General features: G+C 47.8%; 1 protein-coding gene across 4 annotated transcripts in view; it reads right to left on the reverse strand.

Moving 5' to 3' along the window:
* LOC122944576 overlaps nt 1-23,847 on the reverse strand; it is a 66,337-nt gene that overhangs the window by 16,533 nt on the left and 25,957 nt on the right. The window contains exons 2-7 of one of the 4 annotated variants that reach the window (XM_044302997.1): nt 19,863-20,192; nt 19,101-19,394; nt 18,144-18,242; nt 17,684-18,028; nt 14,263-14,574; nt 6,267-6,596 (exon numbers count right to left, since the gene is read on the reverse strand). In XM_044302997.1, coding sequence (XP_044158932.1) covers nt 6,267-6,596; nt 14,263-14,574; nt 17,684-18,028; nt 18,144-18,242; nt 19,101-19,394; nt 19,863-20,192 — 1,710 coding nt within the window. Of the gene's footprint in view, nt 1-6,266; nt 6,597-14,262; nt 14,575-17,668; nt 18,029-18,143; nt 18,243-19,100; nt 19,395-19,862; nt 20,193-23,847 lie in introns of those variants that run through there. The other 3 variants (XM_044302996.1, XM_044302999.1, XM_044302998.1) reach the window with 3 other exon arrangements.

Below are 23,847 nucleotides of genomic sequence, written 5' to 3' on the forward strand. Positions count from 1 at the left end.
TGTCCCCTTCTCCTGACTGATACCTTCTAAAAATGAGATCCCTCTGATGCTTTGGAAGCTCTCTGTGGACCATGGCTTCTGCTGTGAGATGCGACTAAGACATTTTCAGGAAAGACCAACTAGAGCAGCTGAACTTTATTTGGGGTTAATCAGAGGCACTTTACATGATGGCAGGTGTATGCTGACTCCTATTTACAGGATTGTGAATGTGATTGCTTAATTCTGAACACAGCTACTTCCCTTTCGTCCTAACCAGCAGCACAAGTGGGGGTATTCGCCCCTGTGAAGCTGGTCAGGACAGGCGGAATTTTTGCTGAATAAAATTCAGCATCTCTAGTAATTAATTAATTAATTAACTCCCCCCTCCTTATATAGGCCGCCCTCCACAGGGGTAGTTGCTTTTATTTTGTCCTGTGTGTTGGTCTGACAGGCTTGACTCCATTTAGAGTCTCTCCCTCAGTAGTTGGGGGAGAAATTCGCTGAATTTCTGCACTTTTATTTTGTCTTAATGTTACAATTTTCTTTTGCAGGTGCTGGCGTAGAACGGCTGTCTCCTGCCTGGCTGGGAGCGTAAGTATGGGGACGGTCTGGCTGCAGGTAGCCGGTAAGTTCAGACAGGGTGTACTCAGTAAGCGGAGCTGTGAGCTCCCTTCCCCCTGTCTCCTCTCCGCTCCGCTCCTGCCCGCTCCCCTCCTACCTCCTCTGTAATCTGCGGCCGGCCCTGAGATCGGTTCTCAGCTCTGGTGTATCGGACGCGAGACCGGAAGTGCGTCATTGTCACTTCCGGTCCTCAACTTTAATCGGCGCCGCGATAAAAATTAGCGCAAATTAGCTGATGGTGCTTGTGGAGGAGGGGGGGAGGAGCGAATTCGATTAAGTTGTTAATAAAACTTTGTTTTTTATAAGTGGGTCCCTCAGTGGGGAGCCTGGAGATTTTTGGGGGAGGAGCTGTTGCTCCTCCTCCCCCTGGCCCTCCCCTTCCTGCTATATAAGGCCAGGCTGCTGGCAGGGTCAGTGTTGCACTCAGTTCCTGTGTGCAGCTGACCTTGACTTTGCTGATCCAGTGCTAAAGCCGTGAGAGTACCTACTCTGATCAGAAGGTTCTAGGTTGCTCAGAATTCTTAGAGTCATGACGTCACCATCTCAAGGTAAGATTGACGTCTGGGCTTGACCCCTTGGGCGCGTTGAAACCAGTTTTAATAGTGCTTACTTCTTTTCTAGGAAAAGTCACCCACAAGCAGAAGCACCTGGCTTGTTCCAGTTGTGGCAACCCGTTACCTGATGGCTACGAGTTTCATTGTTGTCCAGGCTGCCGCCCTAGGCCAGCCAATCCTGAGCCGACGGTTGTTGAAATGTTTTCCTGGATGAAGGAGTTCTTGGACACCTCCGTCGCGGAGATCAAGGAGATTCCAGGGAAGAGAGAGGAACCAGAGACGTTTCTGAAAATAACAGGAGAGGTAGAGGTCGCGGGAACCGCAGGGCTGATCAATGACTCTCGGCAGCCCGTCACCTCCCCATCCCCACCCCCCCCACTCCCACACGAATCTCCCTGCCTGAATCCTCCAGTAGGAGGTCGTTTATTTTTGTTCAGAAATTTTTGGGAGCAAATAATTCCAGATCCTTGGGTGCTGCAGGTCATCAGCACCGGTTACAGGATCGATTTCAGTTCCCAACCTCAAGAGAGGTTCGTCCTCACAAGACGTCTAACACCCAGCAGACAACTGATCCTGAAAGACTCTGTACTCCAGTACATTGTCAAAGGGGCCTTAGAGGAGGTTCCTCCTCAAGAGCTCGGTCAGGGAGTGTATTCTCCCATCTTTCTCGTTCCAAAGCCGTCAGGAGACTGGCGCATGATTATCGATCTGCGTTACCTAAATCGGTTCATCAGAAAGAAGCGTTTCCGGATGGAAACCATTCGCTCAGTCCTAAACATCCTGAACCCGGCAGACGTGATGGTGACAATAGATCTGAAGGACGCTTACCTTCATGTTCCTATCTGTCCGGCCACAGGAAATTTCTGTCTGCATAAAAGAAGTAGTGAAGCACTACCAGTTTGCTGTGTTGCCCTTTGGCATCTCCTCTGCTCCACACACCTTCACAAAGGTTGTGGCTCCTGTGGTCGCCCACTTAAGGCTCCTCGGCTTAGAGGTCGTCCCTTATTTAGACGACTGGCTTTTAAAAGCCGCGTCCGCAGACATCTTACAAGCCCAGCTTCAACAAGCTCTCCACACTCTGCAGAACCTGGGGTGGCTCGTGAATTGGGACAAATCAGAGTTGGTCCCCTCTACCACAAGGCGGTTTCTGGGGTTTGTGATAGACTCACAACTAATGACCCTATATCTATCTCCACAGCGGAGAGACAAAGTAATAAGAGCTGCAGAGTTTCTCCTACCCCCCAGACGGGTGTCTATTCGGGTTCTCATGAGGATGTTAGGCCACATGTCAGCGTCTGCAGAGGCAGTACCTTGGGCCTTGTGGCATCTTCGGCCACTACAAGAGGAAGTCTTAGCGGTTTGGAATCGCAAACCCAGAGACCTAGATCGGAATCACTCCCTGTCTGCTGAAGTCCGTTCCTCCCTCAGGTGGTGGAAGAACCTAGTGGATGGGATGCCTCTAACCCAACCTACTTGGGTGATCCTGACCACGGACGCCCTGGGGAGCCCATCTGGGACGCAATACAGTTCAGAATACCTGGAAGCCTCAGGAGAGACTCCTGTCGTCCAATCTGAGGGAGCTAAGGGCGGTGAGGTTAGCCCTCAATCACTTCTCACCTCTCATTCAGGGTAAAGCCGTGAGAGTACGGACCGACAACACGACTGTGGTGGCTTATTTAAACAGACAAGGAGGTACGAGATCCCGGACCCTCCTGAGGGAGGTGGGATTGATTTTATCTTGGGCAGAGAGCAATCTATCTCATCTAGTGGCAGTTCACATCAGAGGGGATCTCAATATAGTAGCAGATCGCCTAAGTCGGGGCCTTCCGGTACCAGGAGAATGGTCCCTGAACGACAACATCTTCTCCAGGATAGTCCAACGCTGGGGGACTCCAGAGATCGATTTGATGGCAACCCGTCTGAACGCCAAAGTAAGAAAATTCTGCTCCTTGTACAAGGAGGACAATCCGGTAGCGATAGATGCTCTGTCCATAACATGGAGGTTCAGGCTGGCCTATGTATTCCCTCCAATTTCCATGATACTAAGGGTATTGATGAAGATCAAGCAAGACCAGACCTCTGTGATAGCCATCATCCCATTCTGGCCGAAGAGGTCTTGGTTCACCCAGCTCATGCAGATGAGTCAGGGCAATTATTGGAGACTTCCCCTGATACAGAACCTAGTGTACCAGGACACAGGTCCCTGTCTAGATCTGAGGAGGCTCAGTCTGACAGCCTGGAGACTGACCGGTCCCTTCTAGAAGCTAGAGGGCTGTCGGTGGAGGTCCTGAGAACAATCTCTCACTCCAGAGCAGATTCTACGAATCAGAAATATTCCCGCATATTCAGAATATTTATGCGATGGTGCACGGATAGAGAGGTAGTTTCCTCAGATCCTCCTCTCTCTGAGATTCTTCAATTCCTGCAAGATGGTCTAGACAAGGGTCTAAGCCCATCTACATTGAAAGCTCACGTTGCTGCCTTGTCAGCATGCCTTGGTAAGCCAATTTCTCAGGACCCCCTAATTAAGAGGTTCCTTAAGGGTGCTCAGAGGCTTAGGCCCAGCATCCAGAGACCAATCCCTGAGTGGGAGCTCCCGGTGGTCCTAAGGGGGTTGTGCTACCCCCCCCCCCCTTCGAGCCTTTGGAACAGGTAGACTTGAGGTACCTTTCCCTCAAGGTTACCTTTCTCTTGGCCATAACCTCAGCCAAGAGGGTTGGGGAGCTCCAGGCTCTGGGGGCAGCGGAACCATACTTAAGTTTTCTGCAGGACAAGGTCCTGTTAAGATTTCTGCCTACCTTTCTACCAAAGGTTCCTTCATTTGCGAACACCAACCAGACAATAACACTGCCGGTGTTGTCTCCTACCTCTGACTCTCCTGAGGAGGAAAGATTACTTTCCTTGGACATCCCAAGAGTCCTTAGAATTTATTTGAATAGAACGGAAGAGTTCAGGAGATCAGAAAATCTGCTGATCTCTTATTCAGGGAACAATAAAGGGCTCAAGGTTTCCAAGCCCACCTTGAGTAGATGGATTAAGGACGCTATTAAGCTGGCTTTTACGTCCCAAGACTTACCACCGCCATCCTTCTTATCTGCCCATTCTACAAGGGCAGTTTCTACGTCATATGCGGAAAGGAAACTAATCCCCTTAGAGCAAATTTGTGCGGCTGCCTCGTGGAGCACGCAAAACACCTTTATTGCCCATTACCGCCTGGAGAATAGGCGTTCTGAGGGAACAGCCTTTGGACGGTCCGTGTTAGAGGCTGCTCGTCCATAGGTCAGCTCTCTAACTCCTGTGGGATTATTCAGCTACTTAGTGGTAGTCCTTTAGCCCTCCCAAGATTTGTGTGAGGTTCCTTGCTACTTCCCCACTTGTGCTGCTGGTTAGGACGAATAGGAAGCGTCAATTTTGACGTAAATTTGTTTTCCCTTAGTCCTAACAGCAGCACACAAATATCCCTCCCTCTATGCTGTTATGATCACTTGTTAAAAAAGCATCTAGCCCTGTGGAGGGCGGCCTATATAAGGAGGGGGGAGTTAATTAATTAATTAATTACTAGAGATGCAGAATTTTATTCAGCAAAAATTCCGCCTGTCCTGACCAGCTTCACAGGGGCGAATACCCCCCACTTGTGCTGCTGTTAGGACTAAGGGAAAACAAATTTACGTCAAAATTGACGCATCCCCAGTTATAAGGGTGTGCACACTTATGCAACCACATTATTATTTTTTTTTTTGTTTTCTTCCCTCCATCTAAAATATTTCAGTTTGTTTTTCAATTGAGTTGTATAGTTTATAGGTCACATTAAAGGCGGAAAAAGTTCTTAAATGATGTATCTTTGTCTCATTTTTTACAGCACAGAAACCTGACATTTTAACAGGGGTGTGTAGACTTTTTATATCCACTGTACATTATATAGCCCACCACACCCACCTTTACCTTACAATATAGTTATGCTGTACATTGGTTAATGGCATAAAAAAGGCAGAATTGCATTTTTACATATTCCCCCATATTAAAAAAAAATTAAATATTAAAAACGTGAAATATTAAAAAAGTGAAATGTTATCGTACAGTTCCCCAAGAATCCCTATAAAAGGCCTCAAATAGCTACATAGCCTCAGCGAAGCACTCCCTGATTTTTCTTTGCCTATATAGTGCAGGCTAGGCCATTATTAACAGTAAGACAGTGGCCCTTGTGTACACCTGTTTGATGTGTAATTTGTGGGTCAGCAGCCATGTTGATTCCTTCTCCCCTCAGATATGGCTTACCTAATGAATCCTACATTTCCCGTCATGCATAGCTTTGCAGAGACAGAGAGGGCAGAGTCTCACCACACTGCACTGCTTTGAGAGGGCTGCAATGACAAGCCAGTGACACAGCTGCTGTCTCCTCACACTGCAGCGTCTCCATCTTCTCTTATGTGCAGCTCTATGCAATTACTATTGCCCACAGGTCAGCAGTGTTGAGGTGGACGGCTAGATCCCCTCCTTCACTCCCTCAAAGGCGCAATCTAGTCAACACTATGGTTCTATATGAAAGAATTGTATACAGAAACAGGAAACGTTTGGAGAGGTTTCACAAAGTATGTGATTTATGGTGTAACACACTTTCCTCCATACACAACATGGATTTTAACAGTCCCTAGCCTCCTTCCACCCTCTCATGGCATACTCACCGACTCTGAGGATATACACTCAAGGGCTATGACATATCCTTTCCTTCCTATATGTTACTGTTTCCATTAGGATATACTGTGATCCTCATTACGGCGCCTCTCTCTGCTCTACCAGCACAATGGTTGTCATACTTTACAGTTTATACCGAACTTTTCTCCTGCAATGATATCTAATGAGCTGATACAGCATTTTCTGCCTGTAACTGCATTCTGTCTGTGTAGAGAGATGTTGGAGGATAAGGCAAGAGCACGGAGGCAGCAACATGTAGAGGACACCGGCGACCAGGACGCCGGATGGGATGGTGACTGGCATGACACACCAACATGACACACCAAGTATTGGCTGGTGATCTAACAAGGCGAAAATGAAACTAATTCTCTTCTTCTTAATGCCAAAAATAAATTCTTAAGAGGCCATATAAACACTCACCAAGTACTTGTAGCCTCCCAGTGGTTTTCTCTATGGGTGTCTCCAGGGTGGGATGCTCCACCAGACATATATATTCTGTCCCCTGATGTGTCTCCAGTGTGGGGGTGATGGTCAGACTGGAGGTACAGTTATAGGTCTTATCGGCCGCTCTCCTGGATGTTATCCTCTGGTTCTCAGTCTCTTCATAGATCTCATCTCCAGCACGTCTCCTCCATCTCACAGTGACTGCATCCGGGAAATACTCCGAGATATTACACTGCAGGGTGGCCGGGGTGTCATGAAGTAGACGGGGAATCTGGATCTCTTCTACAACTGGCATCCATATGTAATCTACGGAACAGGACACAGGAAAGTTTTTGAATATTTTTTAACTAATTCTGAGAAAGCAAAAAGATCAACTTGTGCAGATATAAAGAAAGTTTTATAGAAACTTTCAGGATGTCGTGTATTTTATCTGTTTCCCTTTCGTCCTAACCAGCAGCACAAGTGGGGGTATTCGCCCCTGTGAAGCTGGTCAGGACAGGCGGAATTTTTGCTGAATAAAATTCTGCATCTCTAGTAATTACCGTATTTTTCGCTTTATAAGACGCACCTGATGATAAGACGCACCTAGGTTTTTGAGGAGGAAAATAAGAAAAAAATATTTTGAACCAAAAGGTGTGCTTTTGGTAGCTTTTGAACTAAAGGTGGTCTGTGGATGATGTACTGTTATGGGGATCTGGGGATGACGCACTGTTATGGGGATCTGTGGATGACACTGTTATGGGGGGATCTGTGGATGACACTGTTATGGGGATCTGTGGATGACGCACTGTTATGGGGGATCTGTGGATGATGCACTGTTATGGGGGGATCTGTGGATGACGCACTGTTATGGGGGATCTGTGGATGACGCACTGTTATGGGGGGATCTGTGGATGACGCACTGTTATGGGAGGATCTGTGGATGACGCACTGTTAAGGGGGGATCTGTGGATGACGCACTGTTATGGGGGGATCTGTGGATGACGCACTGTTATGGGGGATCTGTGGATGACGCACTGTTATGGGGGGATCTGTGGATGACGCACTGTTATGGGGGGATCTGTGGATGACGCACTGTTAAGGGGGGATCTGTGGATGACGCACTGTTATGGGGGATCTGTGGATGACGCACTGTTATAGGGGATCTGTGGATGACGCACTGTTATGGGGGATCTGTGGATGACGCACTGTTATGGGGGGATCTGTGGATGACGCACTGTTATGGGGGGATCTGTGGATGACGCACTGTTATGGGGGATCTGTGGATGACGCACTGTTATGGGGGATCTGTAGATTACACTGAGGGGGGATCTGTGCATGACACTGAGGGGGGATCTGTGCATGACACTGAGGGGGGATCTGTGCATGACACTGAGGGGGGATCTGTGCATGACACTGAGGGGGGATCTGTGCATGACACTGAGGGGGGATCTGTGCATGACACTGAGGGGGGATCTGTGCATGACACTGAGGGGGGATCTGTGGATAACACTTATGGGGCTCTGTGGATGACACTTATGTCATCCACAGATCCCCCTAAGTGTCATCTACAGATCCCCCATCAGATGCATCAGTGTGGAGGGAGGAGGCGGAGACACTCATGGCGGGGCCCGGTGCAGTGACTCTACTCTAATACACCGGGCCCCGCAACTGTTAAACATTCAATCTGATCTATATCTAATAGTATATGCTCTGTACGGCTCTTAATGTAGTACCGTAAGTATAGCGCAGACCGGCATCTCCATCTGTCATGCGCCACCTGCCGCAGCTCCCTCCTCATGCGCCGTCTGCTCCAGCTCCCTCTGTCATGTGCCGCCTGCCCCAGCTCCCTCCTCATGCGCCGCCTGCCTGCTTATCTCACTTTATGAATGAACAGGCAGGCGGCGCATGACAGAGGGAGCTGGGGCAGGCGGCGCATGACAGAGGGAGCTGGAGCAGACGGCGCATGAGGAAGGAGGTGCGGCAAGCGGCGCATGACCGAGGGAGATGCCGGTCTGCGCTATACTTACGGTACTACAGTAAGAGCCGTACAGAGCATATACTATTAGATATAGATCAGATTGAATGTTTAACAGTTGCAGGGCCCGGTGTATTAGAGTAGAGTCACTGCACCGGGCCCCGCCATGAGTGTCTCCGCCTCCTCCCTCCACACTGTCACTGATACTTCGCTGGCCGCGCTGTGCAGCATAGCGGCCAGCGAAGTATTCGCTTTATAAGACGCACGGCCATTTTCCCCCCACTTTTGGGGGGAAAAAAGTGCGTCTTATAAAGCGAAAAATACGGTAATTAATTAATTAATTAATTAACTCCCCCCTCCTTATATAGGCCACCCTCCACAGGGCTAGTTGCTTTTATTTTGTCCTGTGTGTTGGTCTGACAGGCTTGACTCCATTTAGAGTCTCTCCCTCAGTAGTTGGGGGAGAAATTCGCTGAATTTCTGCACTTTTATTTTGTCTTAATGTTACAATTTTCTTTTACAGGTGCTGGCGTAGAACGGCTGTCCCCCGCCTGGCTGGGAGCGTAAGTATGGGGACGGTCTGGCTGCAGGTAGCCGGTAAGTTCAGACAGGGTGTACTCAGTAAGCGGAGCTGTGAGCTCCCTTCCCCCCTGTCTCCTCTCCGCTCCGCTCCTGCCCGCTCCCCTCCTACCTACTCTGTAATCTGCGGCCGGCCCTGAGATCGGTTCTCAGCTCCGGTGTATCGGACGCGAGACCGGAAGTGCGTCATTGTCACTTCCGGTCCGCAACTAAAAAAATAAAAATCGCCGCCGCGATAAAAATTAGCGCAAATTAGCGCATGGTGCTTGTGGAGGAGGGGGGGAGGAGCGAATTTGATTAAGTTGTTAATAAAACTTCGTTTTTATAAATGGGTCCCTCAGTGGGGAGCCTGGAGATTTTTGGGGGAGGAGCTGTTGCTCCTCCTCCCCCTGGCCCTCCCCTTCCTGCTATATAAGGCCAGGCTGCTAGCAGGGTCAGTGTTGCACTCAGTTCCTGTGTGCAGCTGACCTTGACTTTTGCTGATCCAGTGCTAAGGCCGTGAGAGTACCTACTCTGATCAGAAGGTTCTAGGTTGCTCAGAATTCTTAGAGTCATGACGTCACCATCTCAAGGTAAGATTGACGTCTGGGCTTGACCCCTTGGGCGCATTGAAACCAGTTTTAATAGTGCTTACTTCTTTTCTAGGAAAAGTCACCCACAAGCAGAAGCACCTGACTTGTTCCAGTTGTGGCACCCCATTACCTGATGGCTATGAGTTTCATCGTTGTCCAGGCTGCCGCCCTAGGCCAGCTAACCCTGAGCCGACGGTTGTTGAAATGTTTTCCTGGATGAAGGAGTTCTTGGACACCTCAGTCGCGGAGATCAAGGGGGCGGTCTCCAACAAGAGACCCAGGCAGGCCTCGCCTGGGCCTGTTCCTATGTCGGAAGACGTGATCTCGCTTGGCGAGAATTCTTCCTCTGAGGAAGAGGAGTCGGTTTTCTCCTTTCCGGCGGAGAAGACACAGAGATTACTGCGCTCTATCAGGTCAAGGGACCAGGATGTTGAGCATGGGGAAGCTCCACACTCCACTGCTAGAGGGCCAAGGGCCTTCAAAGTGGACGAGTCGCTTAAAAAACTAATGGCGACCGAATGGAAACATCCAGAAAAAGGACCGGTCTTAACCAAGAGGTTTAAGCTGATGTTCCCCCTACAGGACGGGGACTCCCTGGATTGGGTCCCACCGCCCAAGGTGGATATGGCGATAGCCAAGCTTTCTAGAAGAACCTTGGTACCTTCCGATGACGGGAGTAACCTGAAGGATCCCCTGGATAGACGCGCAGAATGTTCGCTTAGGCGTAACTATGCTGCGGCGTCCGCCTTTGCCTCTGTGGCCATAGCCGGTACCGAGGTGTCTGAGTTCATTCGCGCCCGTACGCTGAAGATCCAGGCAGACATAGACTCGGGAATCGCCAGAGATGACATCCTGGATCAATTCAAGACCCTTCTATTAGGCATAGATTTTTTGGCGGATGCGTCTCAGCAGCAGCTAAGGCTTGCTGCCAAGTCAATGGCTTTGTCTGCTGCCAGCAGACGGCCCTTATGGCTGAAGCCCTGGGTAGCGGACAACATATCAAAATTTAATTTGTGCTCCCTCCCTTACGAGCCTGGCAGGTTGTTCGGCTCCGAGCTAGACCGCCTCATGGAGAGTCTAGCAGACAAGAAGGGAAAATCACTCCCTCAGCAATCCTTTCGAGGACGTGGGAGAGGCAGAGGGGGAAGATCCCAGGGAAGAGAGAGGAACCAGAGACGTTCCGAAAATAACAGGAGAGGTAGAGGTCGCGGTCGCGGGAACCGCAGGGCTGATCAATGACTCTCGGCAGCCCGTCACCTCCCCATCCCCACCCCCCTCACTCCCACACGAATCTCCCTGCCTGAATCCTCCAGTAGGAGGTCGTTTATTTTTGTTCAGAAATTTTTGGGAGCAAATAATTCCAGATCCTTGGGTGCTGCAGGTCATCAGCACCGGTTACAGGATCGATTTCAGTTCCCAACCTCAAGAGAGGTTCGTCCTCACAAGACGTCTAACACCCAGCAGACAACTGATCCTGGAAGACTCTGTACTCCAGTACATTGTCAAAGGGGCCTTAGAGGAGGTTCCTCCTCAAGAGCTCGGTCAGGGAGTGTATTCTCCCATCTTTCTCGTTCCAAAGCCGTCAGGAGACTGGCGCATGATTATCGATCTGCGTTACCTAAATCGGTTCATCAGAAAGAAGCGTTTCCGGATGGAAACCATTCGCTCAGTCCTAAACATCCTGAACCCGGCAGACGTGATGGTGACGATAGATCTGAAGGACGCTTACCTTCATGTTCCTATCTGTCCGGCCCACAGGAAATTTCTCAGAGTTGCTGTCTGCATAAAAGAGGTAGTGAAGCACTACCAGTTTGCTGTGTTGCCCTTTGGCATCTCCTCTGCTCCACACACCTTCACAAAGGTTGTGGCTCCTGTGGTCGCCCACTTAAGGCTCCTCGGCTTAGAGGTCGTCCCTTATTTAGACGACTGGCTTTTAAAAGCCGCGTCCGCAGACATCTTACAAGCCCAGCTTCAACAAGCTCTCCACACTCTTCAGAACCTGGGATGGCTCGTGAATTGGGACAAATCAGAGTTGGTCCCCTCTACCACAAGGCGGTTTCTGGGGTTTGTGATAGACTCACAACTAATGACCCTATATCTATCTCCACAGAGGAGAGACAAAGTAATAAGAGCTGCAGAGTTTCTCCTACCCCCCAGACGGGTGTCTATTCGGGTTCTCATGAGGATGTTAGGCCACATGTCAGCGTCTGCAGAGGCAGTACCTTGGGCCTTGTGGCATCTTCGGCCACTACAAGAGGAAGTCTTAGCGGTTTGGAATCGCAAACCCAGAGACCTAGATCGGAATCACTCCCTGTCTGCAGAAGTCCGTTCCTCCCTCAGGTGGTGGAAGAACCTAGTGGATGGGATGCCTCTAACCCAACCTACTTGGGTGATCCTGACCACGGACGCCTCCCTTCTAGGCTGGGGAGCCCATCTGGGACGCAATACAGTTCAGAATACCTGGAAGCCTCAGGAGAGACTCCTGTCGTCCAATCTGAGGGAGCTAAGGGCGGTGAGGTTAGCCCTCAATCACTTCTCATTCAGGGTCAAGCCGTGAGAGTACGGACCGACAACACGACTGTGGTGGCTTATTTAAACAGACAAGGAGGTACGAGATCCTGGACCCTCCTGAGGGAGGTGGGATTGATTTTATCTTGGGCAGAGAGCAATCTATCTCATCTAGTGGCAGTTCACATCAGAGGGGATCTCAATATAGTAGCAGATCGCCTAAGTCTGGGCCTTCCGGTACCAGAAGAATGGTCCCTGAACGACAACATCTTCTCCAGGATAGTCCAACGCTGGGGGACTCCAGAGATCGATTTGATGGCAACCCGTCTGAACGCCAAAGTAAGAAAATTCTGCTCCTTGTACAAGGAGGACAATCCAGTAGCGATAGATGCTCTGTCCATAACATGGAGGTTCAGGCTGGCCTATGTATTCCCTCCAATTTCCATGATACCCAGGGTATTGATGAAGATCAAGCAAGACCAGACCTCTGTGATAGCCATCATCCCATTCTGGCCGAAGAGGTCTTGGTTCACCCAGCTCATGCAGATGAGTCAGGGCAATTATTGGAGACTTCCCCTGATACAGAACCTAGTGTACCAGGACACAGGTCCCTGTCTAGATCTGAGGAGGCTCAGTCTGACAGCCTGGAGACTGACCGGTCCCTTCTAGAAGCTAGAGGGCTGTCGGTGGAGGTCCTGAGAACAATCTCTCACTCCAGAGCGGATTCTACGAATCAGAAATATTCCCGCATATTCAGAATATTTATGCGATGGTGCACGGATAGAGAGGTAGTTTCCTCAGATCCTCCTCTCTCTGAGATTCTTCAATTCCTGCAAGATGGTCTAGACAGGGGTCTAAGCCCATCTACATTGAAAGCTCACGTTGCTGCCTTGTCAGCATGCCTTGGTAAGCCAGTTTCTCAGGACCTTTCCCTCAAGGTTACCTTTCTCTTGGCCATAACCTCAGCCAAGAGGGTTGGGGAGCTCCAGGCTCTGGGGGCAGCGGAACCATACTTAAGTTTCCTGCAGGACAAGGTCCTGTTAAGATTTCTGCCTACCTTTCTACCAAAGGTTCCTTCATTTGCGAACACCAACCAGACAATAACACTGCCGGTGTTGTCTCCTACCTCTAACTCTCCTGAGGAGGAGAGATTACTTTCCTTGGACATCCCAAGAGTCCTTAGAATTTATTTGAATAGAACGGAAGAGTTCAGGAGATCAGAAAATCTGCTGATCTCCTATTCGGGGAACAATAAAGGGCTCAAGGTTTCCAAGCCCACCTTGAGCAGATGGATTAAGGACGCTATTAAGCTGGCTTTCACGTCCCAAGACTTACCACCGCCATCCTTCTTATCTGCCCATTCTACAAGGGCAGTCTCTACATCATATGTGGAAAGGAAACTAATCCCCTTAGAACAAATTTGTGCGGCTGCCTCGTGGAGCACGCAAAACACCTTTATTGCCCATTACCGCCTGGAGAATAGGCGTTCTGAGGGAACAGCCTTTGGACGGTCCGTGTTAGATGCTGCTCGTCCATAGGTCAGCTCTCTAACTCCTGTGGGATTATTCAGCTACTTAGTGTAGTCCTTTAGCCCTCCCAAGATTTGTGTGAGGTTCCTTGCTACTTCCCCACTTGTGCTGCTGGTTAGGACGAAAGGGAAGCGTCAATTTTGACGTAAATTTGTTTTCCCTTAGTCCTAACAGCAGCACACAAATATCCCTCCCTCTATGCTGTTATGATTACTTGTTAAAAAAGCAACTAGCCCTGTGGAGGGCGGCCTATATAAGGAGGGGGGAGTTAATTAATTAATTAATTAATTACTAGAGATGCAGAATTTTATTCAGCAAAAATTCCGCCTGTCCTGACCAGCTTCACAGGGGCGAATACCCCCACTTGTGCTGCTGTTAGGACTAAGGGAAAACAAATTTACGTCAAAATTGACGCTTCTATTTCATGTAAATTGAAGGCAGTGAAAAATGTTTTACTTTCCAAGGAACCCACATTCATCCTCATCCCTGCTATGAACGTAACAGTTCTTACTTCTGCTGTCCTCCTTGGAACTAAGGCAATTCTATGGTGAAAATTGCAAATGTACCAAAAGTTTTGCTGCTTTAGGTCTCCCTTGTCACTCTCCAAAAGTGATGGGAAAAGTAGATGGGTGTAGCAGGAAAAGGCGGGGGACCTCCCATGGACCAAAAGGTTTGCCACAATGTACACCAGAAATCGGTATAAATTCTAAAGCAAATAAATACCTGCTCATAGCAATCGTAGATTCGTTTTTTTTGGCTCTGGAGGTGTGCACTTTATTTTAAGACATAAGAAATGATAATCTGAATAATTCCTCTCAACATCTCACCTGAGTCTCGGATAGAGAGCTCCCTGGATTCTGCTTCTCCCAATGATTCATGTTCCCAGGTCACTCGGACTCTGAATCCTGAATCCTTGTGACGTTCCTCAGGAATTCTGACCTCACTGGAGATGCTGTAGGTTCTGTCAGGATTATCGGACACTGATTCAGTGGATGACAGGACTTCTTCTGGTTCTCCCACTCCACACATCCATATAATCTTGATGGTTTTAGGATAAAATTTCTCCAGATTGAGTAAATACTTAATCTCTCCAGAGACAAACAGACTTCTTATTACTGTCTGTGACAGCTTGGGCTTTACTGAAATGTGAAGGACAGAATGAGGCAAACGTCTCCCAATATCTCAAGACGGCTCTTCATACAGGGTAAACAATTCTCATGACAAATCACTTTAGTGAAGATGGGGGACAAATATCAAGGGCAGCTCAGTCCCTTATGTATTACCATTACACATATGTATCTTGCACTTGTCTTGTTTTCGGTAAATTTATTTATTTCACAATATATATATATAAGCTAGGCCCCCAAAGTGACACTGAAGGCCAAGGTTTTCCCAGTGTTTTAAGTGATTTAGTAATCATATTCTGCCCCATATGAGGATTGTCTCCTTTATATATCTCATGTGGTGATTCTCCTGAATTTCATCAATACATCCTAATCTTGGCTGCTAATAAATGTTTATTAGCTGTTCTGCCCTTGTCTAGTCTTCTTGGAATACAATGTCTGCGTGTAAAGACATATGACAAGCCGAATCCCTCACTAAAGAAATCTGAAGGTACAAATACACGTTCAACAGCTGAACAGAAGAAGAGAGAACAGAAGACAATAACAGCTGCGCGATCAAGTGGATGAGGTGAATAATTTATTTATAATTTTTTAACCCTCAAAGGACATTTTACTTAGCATTCTGTATTAAAGAATGCTATTATTTTCCATTATAACCATGTTATAATGGAGAATAATAATAAAATGTACAGAACACCGAACCCAAACCTGAACTTCAGTGAAGAAGTCCAGGTTTGGGTCTGGGTACCACATTCAGTTTTTTATCACACGCGTGCAAAACGCACTAAAACGCTTTGCACTCGCACGGAAAAAACTGAACAACGCAATCACAGACAAAACTGACTGAAATTGTGTGCGCACTTGCGCGGGTTTCCCGCAACACATTCGGACATAATCCGTGACGCCCGTGTGAAAGAGTCCTAAGGCCTTATTATGGCGGTAGTCTGTGACCACTGCCGCTCCTCTCCCACTGGTGGACACAGCTGCTGCCTCACTCGCATGATCCATAGTTTCAGGGCTGTCCCATCTGCAATATTAGCAAAGCTCCTTCCATGCAAGCTGAGGCCTGATATACACAAATAGCAAAATAGTGGACAGGCACTTAAACCTGCAACACTTTGGATTATGGTCAATATATAGTGTTAACAAGTATTAAATGCCATTTATTCTAAAAGTGTTTCACATATAGCAATGAAATATAGTAATGGAGGAAGGAGTACGATATACTCCAAAACCCGTCTGGCTGGTTCATGAGAGGATCATTTGTGAACACCATACCTCCCTGCAGCATGGCACAGGCACACTTGAAAGCAAAACAGCTTGCCAGATCCACGCACTGAACCACGTGCAGCATGCTCGCTGAAGAGACACCGCCGGGATCGCGGCCGACAGGAGGGCACATTCACAGAAAGTGGTAAGACGCACAAGTGTAAACCATAAAACATTCCTATACGCTGTAGATAGGGGTGGGCGGTATAGGCGATATAAATCTGGGCCACGATATGGATTTTCGCCATATCACCGGACCGCGATATGATCGCGCTCTCTGCGCGCACCATTTTCTCCTGAGCCGTCCCTCCCTCCTCACTGTGCGCGGCTGCCGCTGAACACCAATGAGGACAGAGTAGGAGGAGGAGGGGAGGGACTGTGGGCACTGCGCCACCAATGAATGTGCCGGCCATATCCCACAGGGTCCCCCCCCCCCCCATCATTGGTGGCAGTGGGCAGTTCCGATAGGAGTCCCAGCAGTGTAATGCAGGGGCTCCGATCGGTTACCATGGCATCCAGGAGTCACGCTACTGAAGTCCTGGCTGCGATGGTATGTTAGTGAGCAGCATTATACTCACGTGCGCCGTGGCGGCCAGGCGCTCCTTCTGTCTGTGCGGCGGATTGCTAATGCTTACAGCATTAGCAATGCGCCGCACAGACCTATGAGAAGAAGGAGCGACCGGCGGCCACGGTGCACGTGAGTATAATGCTGCTCACTAACATACCATCGCAGCCAGGACTTCAGTAGCGTGACTGCCATGGTAACCGATCGGAGCCCCAGCATTACACTGCTGGGACTCCGATCAGAACTGCCCACTGCCACCAATGACGGGGGAGGGAGGAGGGGGACCCTGTGGCCACTGCCACCAATGATTAATACTGGGGAGGGAGGGGGGGGGGGTGGCAGATCAGAGGCTGGGGGGGGGGGCAGATCAGAGGCTGGGGGGGCAGATCAGAGGCTGAGGGAGCATATCAGAGGCTGAGGGAGCATATCAGAGGCTGAGGGAGCATATCAGAGGCTGAGGGAGCATATCAGAGGCTGAGGGGGGAAGATCAGAGGCTGGGGGGGCAGATCAGAGGCTGGGGGGGCAGATCAGAGGCTGGGGGGGCAGATCAGAGGCTGGGGGGGCACATGAGGCTGGAGGGCAGATCAGAGGTTGGGGGGCACATGAGAGGCTGGCGCCATGGTCAGCTCCCTGCTGTTGTGTGCACAAAGCACAGGGCAGCAGGGAGAGTGTAAAGTCCTATTCACCTTAATAGAGCTCTATTAGGGTGAATATGACAAGGGTTCTAGCCCTTAAGGAGGCTAATAGTCATTAAATAAAAAGTAAAAAAAAAAAAAAAAGTTTAAACACCCCCCCCCATATAGAAAACAATATATCGCAATATATATCGCATATCGCACATGCTTAAAATTATATTGCAATATAGATTTTAGGCCATATCGCCCACCCCTAGCTGTAGATGTACTATATCCTGCAAATGAGATGAAGCAGTAAAACTTCTTCTGGTTTTTGCTTTGTTGCAGCAGTAAAACCTCTTCTGTCTGCTAAGGACATCTCAGATGCAGACATTTGGATACGCTGACTATTCATCAGCCACATATTATACACAGTTTGATTGTCTCTAATATCCTTTGTCGTGGTGTAAAGCTGTTGAAATATCAGACATTGACTATAGGGTAGGGATCCACTAGGAAAGAGCCTTGTTTCTCTTGGAAGACAGCTAATCTCTAGTGCTGACTAATGTCACCGCATATCAATCTCTTTTTGACCATGCACATTCAATTATATACATACATATATATATATACACCAATCATAGTGTCAGGATATCTCACCATAAATTGTCTTACAGTGAAACTTCTTCTCATCATTATGTTGACTGGAGACTCCTCTACAGATGAAGGTGACATCTTTGTGTCTTTCCATATGGGGTATGAAGCTCAGTGATGATAAGTACTGATGTCCCTCTCGTTGTGATCTGATCACATAGGATGCATCCAGTAAGCCCTCCTCTTCTTCTGAATGTTCTCTGATCTGGGACGTCTGGATCTCCTGGACCTGTCCAGCTCTTCTCATCAGCCAGGTCACACAAAGGTTCTCGGGGCAGTTGTCCACTGTGTAGTACAGGGTGGCCTCCTCTCCGTCAATCAGCTTAGGAGGACCCTCGATGTCTCTTACTATGAACGGTCCGCTAACTGTCAGAAAAGGATTAAGAAGCTCAGATTTCTCTTCAAATTACATTAGAATACATTTTCTAGTCATAGTTATGGATGGTCTATTGGCGCTCTCTCTATAATATAATGCCATTACCTTTCCTCCTCAGTTTTAGTTTCCAGTACAGAACACCAGCGATGAGAATTATCAGAATAATCACAGAACAGGCAGCAATGATCCCAGCCGGGCTTCTGTCTGTGGAAATTAAAGAACAGACTAAAAGGTGGACAGGAAATACTATCTTTGCCATAAAGAAACCTCATTAGTAAAGGGACACTTCCACCTACATAAATCACACATTATTAACAGCCTATATGTGAATATTCTATGTCATTTGTCTTTATAAAAACGGGGGTATGGTTTTCTGAAATAGTATTCTTGTTCCTGTCCAGTGTCTAACTACCTCCTTGTCTGGGCTTCCTTCATGGCAAAGAGTCTGACTTTACATTCTTTGTCAGACCATCAGTCAGGCCAGGGGTGAGTGAGAGTTGATGACTCAAGTAGGTCACTGCATGTCCCCATTGCTGGTCAGGGCTTGTCACATTACGCTGGTCACTGCACTGCTCCTCAGTTTGCATGCTTATCTATGTCTATTAACAGAACAACAGAGCTGCTATTCTGTCAGTCATTGCAGTCCTCCACCGACTATTATAATGAGATTACCTTCCAGATAACCCCTTCTTTTCGCAGCAGTGTTATATTATAAATTGATATTATTTTGCTCTACCAATGAGAACTTTTATCTCTCGAAGGTTACGGCTACAGAAGAACAACATTTTGCATTCCATTTTCCTGGGCATAGCACTGATGAAATGTAAAACAAAGACAAAAGAATAAAAAAAACATTTTCTATGTACAAAGAAAATACCAATTTCTAATAAAAGTGCCCCTATCCTATGTCCCAGTCCTTCCACATCAATGAAGCTAGTCTAAAAGGAGTGAGACAACAGATAAGCAGATAGCTCTACAGCGGTCTGCACCTCTTCTTCGGGGGCAGGACTGTAATGTGAACACAATATAAATCACAGTGTTATGAGTGGCCTACATTTGTACCTTCGCATCTGAGCAGCAGTTCCTCTCGTAATGGTTGATGGAGGGAGGCATGATGGACGGCACAGGATAGGATCTTGGACTCTGGTCTCATAGTTAATGTCACAGCGCTGCTCACATTGTAGGTGCCGTCATTGTTTTTCACTTGGTCTTTTATATAAGAATTATTTTGGGTTCTTCCATCTAAAGTCCATGTTATTTCAATATCCTCGGGGAAGAAGCCGACGGCCTCACAGATCAGAGTGTTCTCGCTGTCTTTACGGACAGCTTTATCACGTAGTATGATCCCAGGCCTGGCTGTGAGGAACACAAATGTTTCATCAGGCACTGTAATGGGAGAGCTGTGAAGTTAGGAAACCAGAGGCATAACCTCATGGGCCCCAATGCAGAATCTGTACGTTAATCTGGGTGCCTCTTAAATCACAGGAGATGACTGACCAGCCATTCATTGGCCACAGTGACCCGTGTCAGTGACTGGCTAATCTATTTCCGGATTTTTTTTATTTATTTTTCTACAGCATTCTGAGCCTTTTGTAAATTATTCTATATTGGTCCGACAACCCTTAGAAGTCATATCTGGAGGAGTGGGTTATAAAAAGACATACTTTTCTTATATCTAAGCTACATGCAAGACAGATTTGATTTTAAAAAAATTAAGGGGACATGGCTGAGGAACACTGGTTTATTTTGGAATCACTTGTTTGTTTGTTTTTGCTCCCTCTTTGTAGAGTGAGGGCGGTATTTCTGAGTACAGTTCATTATTACCTTGCACATCCAGTACAATGTTCTTTTCTATTCGTTCTGGACTGTAAATGACCATGCATGAGTAGGTCCCTCCATCAGAGAGAGTCACATTGGCCACTGTGAGCGAAGCATTTCCATCTTTGGCTGCCTCTCCATCGAACGCCACCCTTGGATCCTTGGTTATGCCTTTATTGTCATACAGCAGTATCTGCCTTCCCCAAAAACTCCATAACACAGCGAGGTATTTGGGATCAAAGGACATTTTATTGATAGAGAAGGTGCACGGCAGAACCACAGTGGATCCATTAAGTGCCCGCTGAGGAGATGGAGCCGAGACTTCTAGTTGTGCAACTGTAGATAGATGTTAATTAGAGAATATTAATGGTCATCGGTCATGTAACCATCCAAACAATGATAAAAGCACACAACCATATCCATTTGTTAAGTCCAGCTAAAACGTATCTATTCGGCATGCTATAAATCTATAAATGTGCATATAAAACCTTATCACACTAGATAGATATATAACTGTAAATCACTTATCTCTGTCCATACATAAGGCGGCACGTGGGAGGATTTTTCACAATATTTTCCAAGAAGCCAAAAAATCACTTAGCCGTATCAGCTTTAACAGAACCCTACTTAGTTCCCTGGCTCAGATGCAGCAACCTGACATTGGGGGACCATTACTCCCAGTGTATGATGAGCGTTCTCTGGCTTTGTTCCCTCCTTGATTAGATTTTTATGAATGGATTTGGTCCGTGGCTCTGGGTATTGTGGCTGTAGTGCAGCCCCCACTATGCAGCTGTATTTCGGCTTTACTCCACCACAAGCACCACACAGACCACCGCAGAATCTGGGTTTATGTCTCTTCTTGCAGCCTCCTTCCTGACCTTCCTGATCTTGTAGCAATCACAGGTCGTCCTGCCTGGGTGACCACCCTCCCAATACATGTATCTATGTGAATGTCTCTCTCCTGTAGTAGGAAGCATGAGCATTATTCTAGAAATTATTCAAGCATTTAGCAAACTAAAGCCATGAGGAGGCATCATCTAGCAAATGACATTCCAAAGGAGCCATCACCCGTCCTGACAGACATGTCCTAGTAAATAATTGTATTCCACATTAAATGACCATTCTGGAGCCTCTAGTCATATAATTGTGACCAGTTTCTCTATTATTCAGATTTCATGCAAAGAGGTATCTCCGAAAGAAAGAGAACCATCTCTCTAGCTCCACCTTGTGGAAGTGGCTCCAAGGTGGTGCTGGCGAGATGGTTCTCTTCCTTGGGAGATAGCTCTTTGCATATTGCCATTGCCAAAAGGTATCCATACCATTTAGATCTTCCAGTAAGTCTCCATACAGGGCTGTTCTCTATAATGCCCTAAAGGGAACCTGTCACCACGAAAATGCAATGTAAGCTACCCGCAGCATGTTATAGAGCAGGAGGAGATGAGCAGATTGATATATAGTTTTTGGGGAAAAAGATTTACTAAAACATGTAATTTATTCATTTATATATCTGCTTATTCTGGGCTTTGAAGTACAGGAGGCGGAGCTATCAATGACTGACAGCCTGCCCTCTATAAGGAGGCAGTCCTATCAGTGACTGACAGCCTCCCCTGTATGAGGAGGCAGTCCTATCAGTGACTGACAGCCTTGCCTCTATAAGGAGGAGGTCCTATCAGTGACTGACAGCCTCCCCTCTATGAGGAGGCGGTCCTATCAGTGACTGACAGCCTGCTCTCTATGAGGAGGTGGTCCTATCAGTGATTGACAGTTTTCCCTCTATGAAGAGGCGGTCCAATCAGTGATTAACAGCCTTTTCTCTATAAGGAGACGGTCCTATCAGTGAAATATCAGCAAAGAAGGGCTGGCACTCACATGTAGTAATCTTCAATAATTCTGTTTATGCGTTTAGACACTCACAGGTGTCTTTGTCAAACAGACTAATGAGGAGGAGGTCCTATTAGTAATTGACAGTCTTCCCTCTATGAGTAGGTCCTATCAGTGATTGACAGTTTTCCCTCTATGAGGAGACTGTCCTATCAGTGATTGACAGTTTTCCCTCTATGAGGAGACTGTCCTATCAGTGACTGACAGCCTTCTCTCTATGAGGAGACGGTCCTATCAGTGACTGACAGCCTTCCATCTATAAGGAAGCGGTCCTATCAGTGACTGACAGCTTTCCCTCTATAAGGAGACGGTCCTATCAGTGACTGACAGCCTTCCATCTATAAGGAAGCGGTCCTATCAGTGACTGACAGCCTGCCCTCTATAAGGAGACGGTCCTATCAGTGACTGACAGCCTTCTCTCTATGAGGAGGCGGTCCTATCAGTGACTGACAGCCTTCCCTCTATGAGGAGGCGGTCCTATCAGTGACTGACAGCCTTGCCTCTATAAGGAGGAGGTCCTATCAGTGACTGACAGCCTTCTCTCTACGAGGAGGAGGTCCTATCAGTGATTGACAGTCTTTCCTCTATGAGTAGGAGGTACTATCAGTGACTGACAGCCTGCCCTCTATGAGGAGGAGGTGCTATCAGTGACTGACAGCCTTCCCTCTATGAGGAGGAGGTCCTATCAGTGATTGACAGCTTTCCCTCTATGAGGAGGAGGTCCTATCAGTGACTGACAACCTGCCCTCTATAAGGAGGAGGTCCTATCAGTGACTGACAGCTTTCCCTCTATAAGGAGACGGTCCTATCATTGACTAACAGCCTTCCCTCTATAAGGAGGAGGTCCTATCAGTGACTGACAGCCTTCCCTCTATGAGGAGGAGGTCCTATCAGTGACTGACAGCCTTCCCTCTATGAGGAGGTCCTATCAGTGACTGACAGCCTTCCCTCTATGAGGAGGAGGTCCTATCAGTGACTGACAGCCTTCCCTCTATGAGGAGGAGGTCCTATCAGTGACTGACAGACTTCCCTCTATGAGGAGGAGGTCCTATCAGTGACTGACAGCCTGCCCTCTATGAGGAGGAGGTCCTATTAGTGACTGACAGCCTTCCCTCTATGAGGAGGCGGTCCTATCAGTGACTGACAGCCTTCTCTCTACGAGGAGGAGGTCCTATCAGTGATTGACAGTCTTTCCTCTATGAGTAGGAGGTACTATCAGTGACTGACAGCCTGCCCTCTATGAGGAGGAGGTGCTATCAGTGACTGACAGCCTTCCCTCTATGAGGAGGAGGTCCTATCAGTGATTGACAGCTTTCCCTCTATGAGGAGGAGGTCCTATCAGTGACTGACAACCTGCCCTCTATAAGGAGGAGGTCCTATCAGTGACTGACAGCTTTCCCTCTATAAGGAGACGGTCCTATCATTGACTAACAGCCTTCCCTCTATAAGGAGGAGGTCCTATCAGTGACTGACAGCCTTCCCTCTATGAGGAGGAGGTCCTATCAGTGACTGACAGCCTTCCCTCTATGAGGAGGAGGTCCTATCAGTGACTGACAGCCTTCCCTCTATGAGGAGGAGGTCCTATCAGTGACTGACAGCCTTCCCTCTATGAGGAGGAGGTCCTATCAGTGACTGACAGACTTCCCTCTATGAGGAGGAGGTCCTATCAGTGACTGACAGACTTCCCTCTATGAGGAGGAGGTCCTATCAGTGACTGACAGCCTTCCCTCTATGAGGAGGAGGTCCTATCAGTGACTGACAGCCTTCCCTCTATGAGGAGGAGGTCCTATCAGTGACTGACAGCTTTCCCTCTATAAAGAGGCGGACCTATCAGTGACTGACAGACTTCCCTCTATGAGGAGGAGGTCCTATCAGTGACTGACAGCCTGCCCTCTATGAGGAGGAGGTCCTATTAGTGACTGACAGCCTTCCCTCTATGACTGTGTATACAGAGATAGCTGTCAATCACTGATAGGACCTCCTCCTGTTTTCTTTCCATGTGGAGCAATTTTTTCCTCATAATGGTTATAAAATGAAAAGTTTGAAACAACGAGGAAGTGTGCTGATCCAACAAAAATACACTGAAACACACTATATATATATATATATA

Source organism: Bufo gargarizans, chromosome 8, assembly GCF_014858855.1.
Source record: "Bufo gargarizans isolate SCDJY-AF-19 chromosome 8, ASM1485885v1, whole genome shotgun sequence".
In the NCBI taxonomy this organism is placed as follows: domain Eukaryota; kingdom Metazoa; phylum Chordata; class Amphibia; order Anura; family Bufonidae; genus Bufo; species Bufo gargarizans.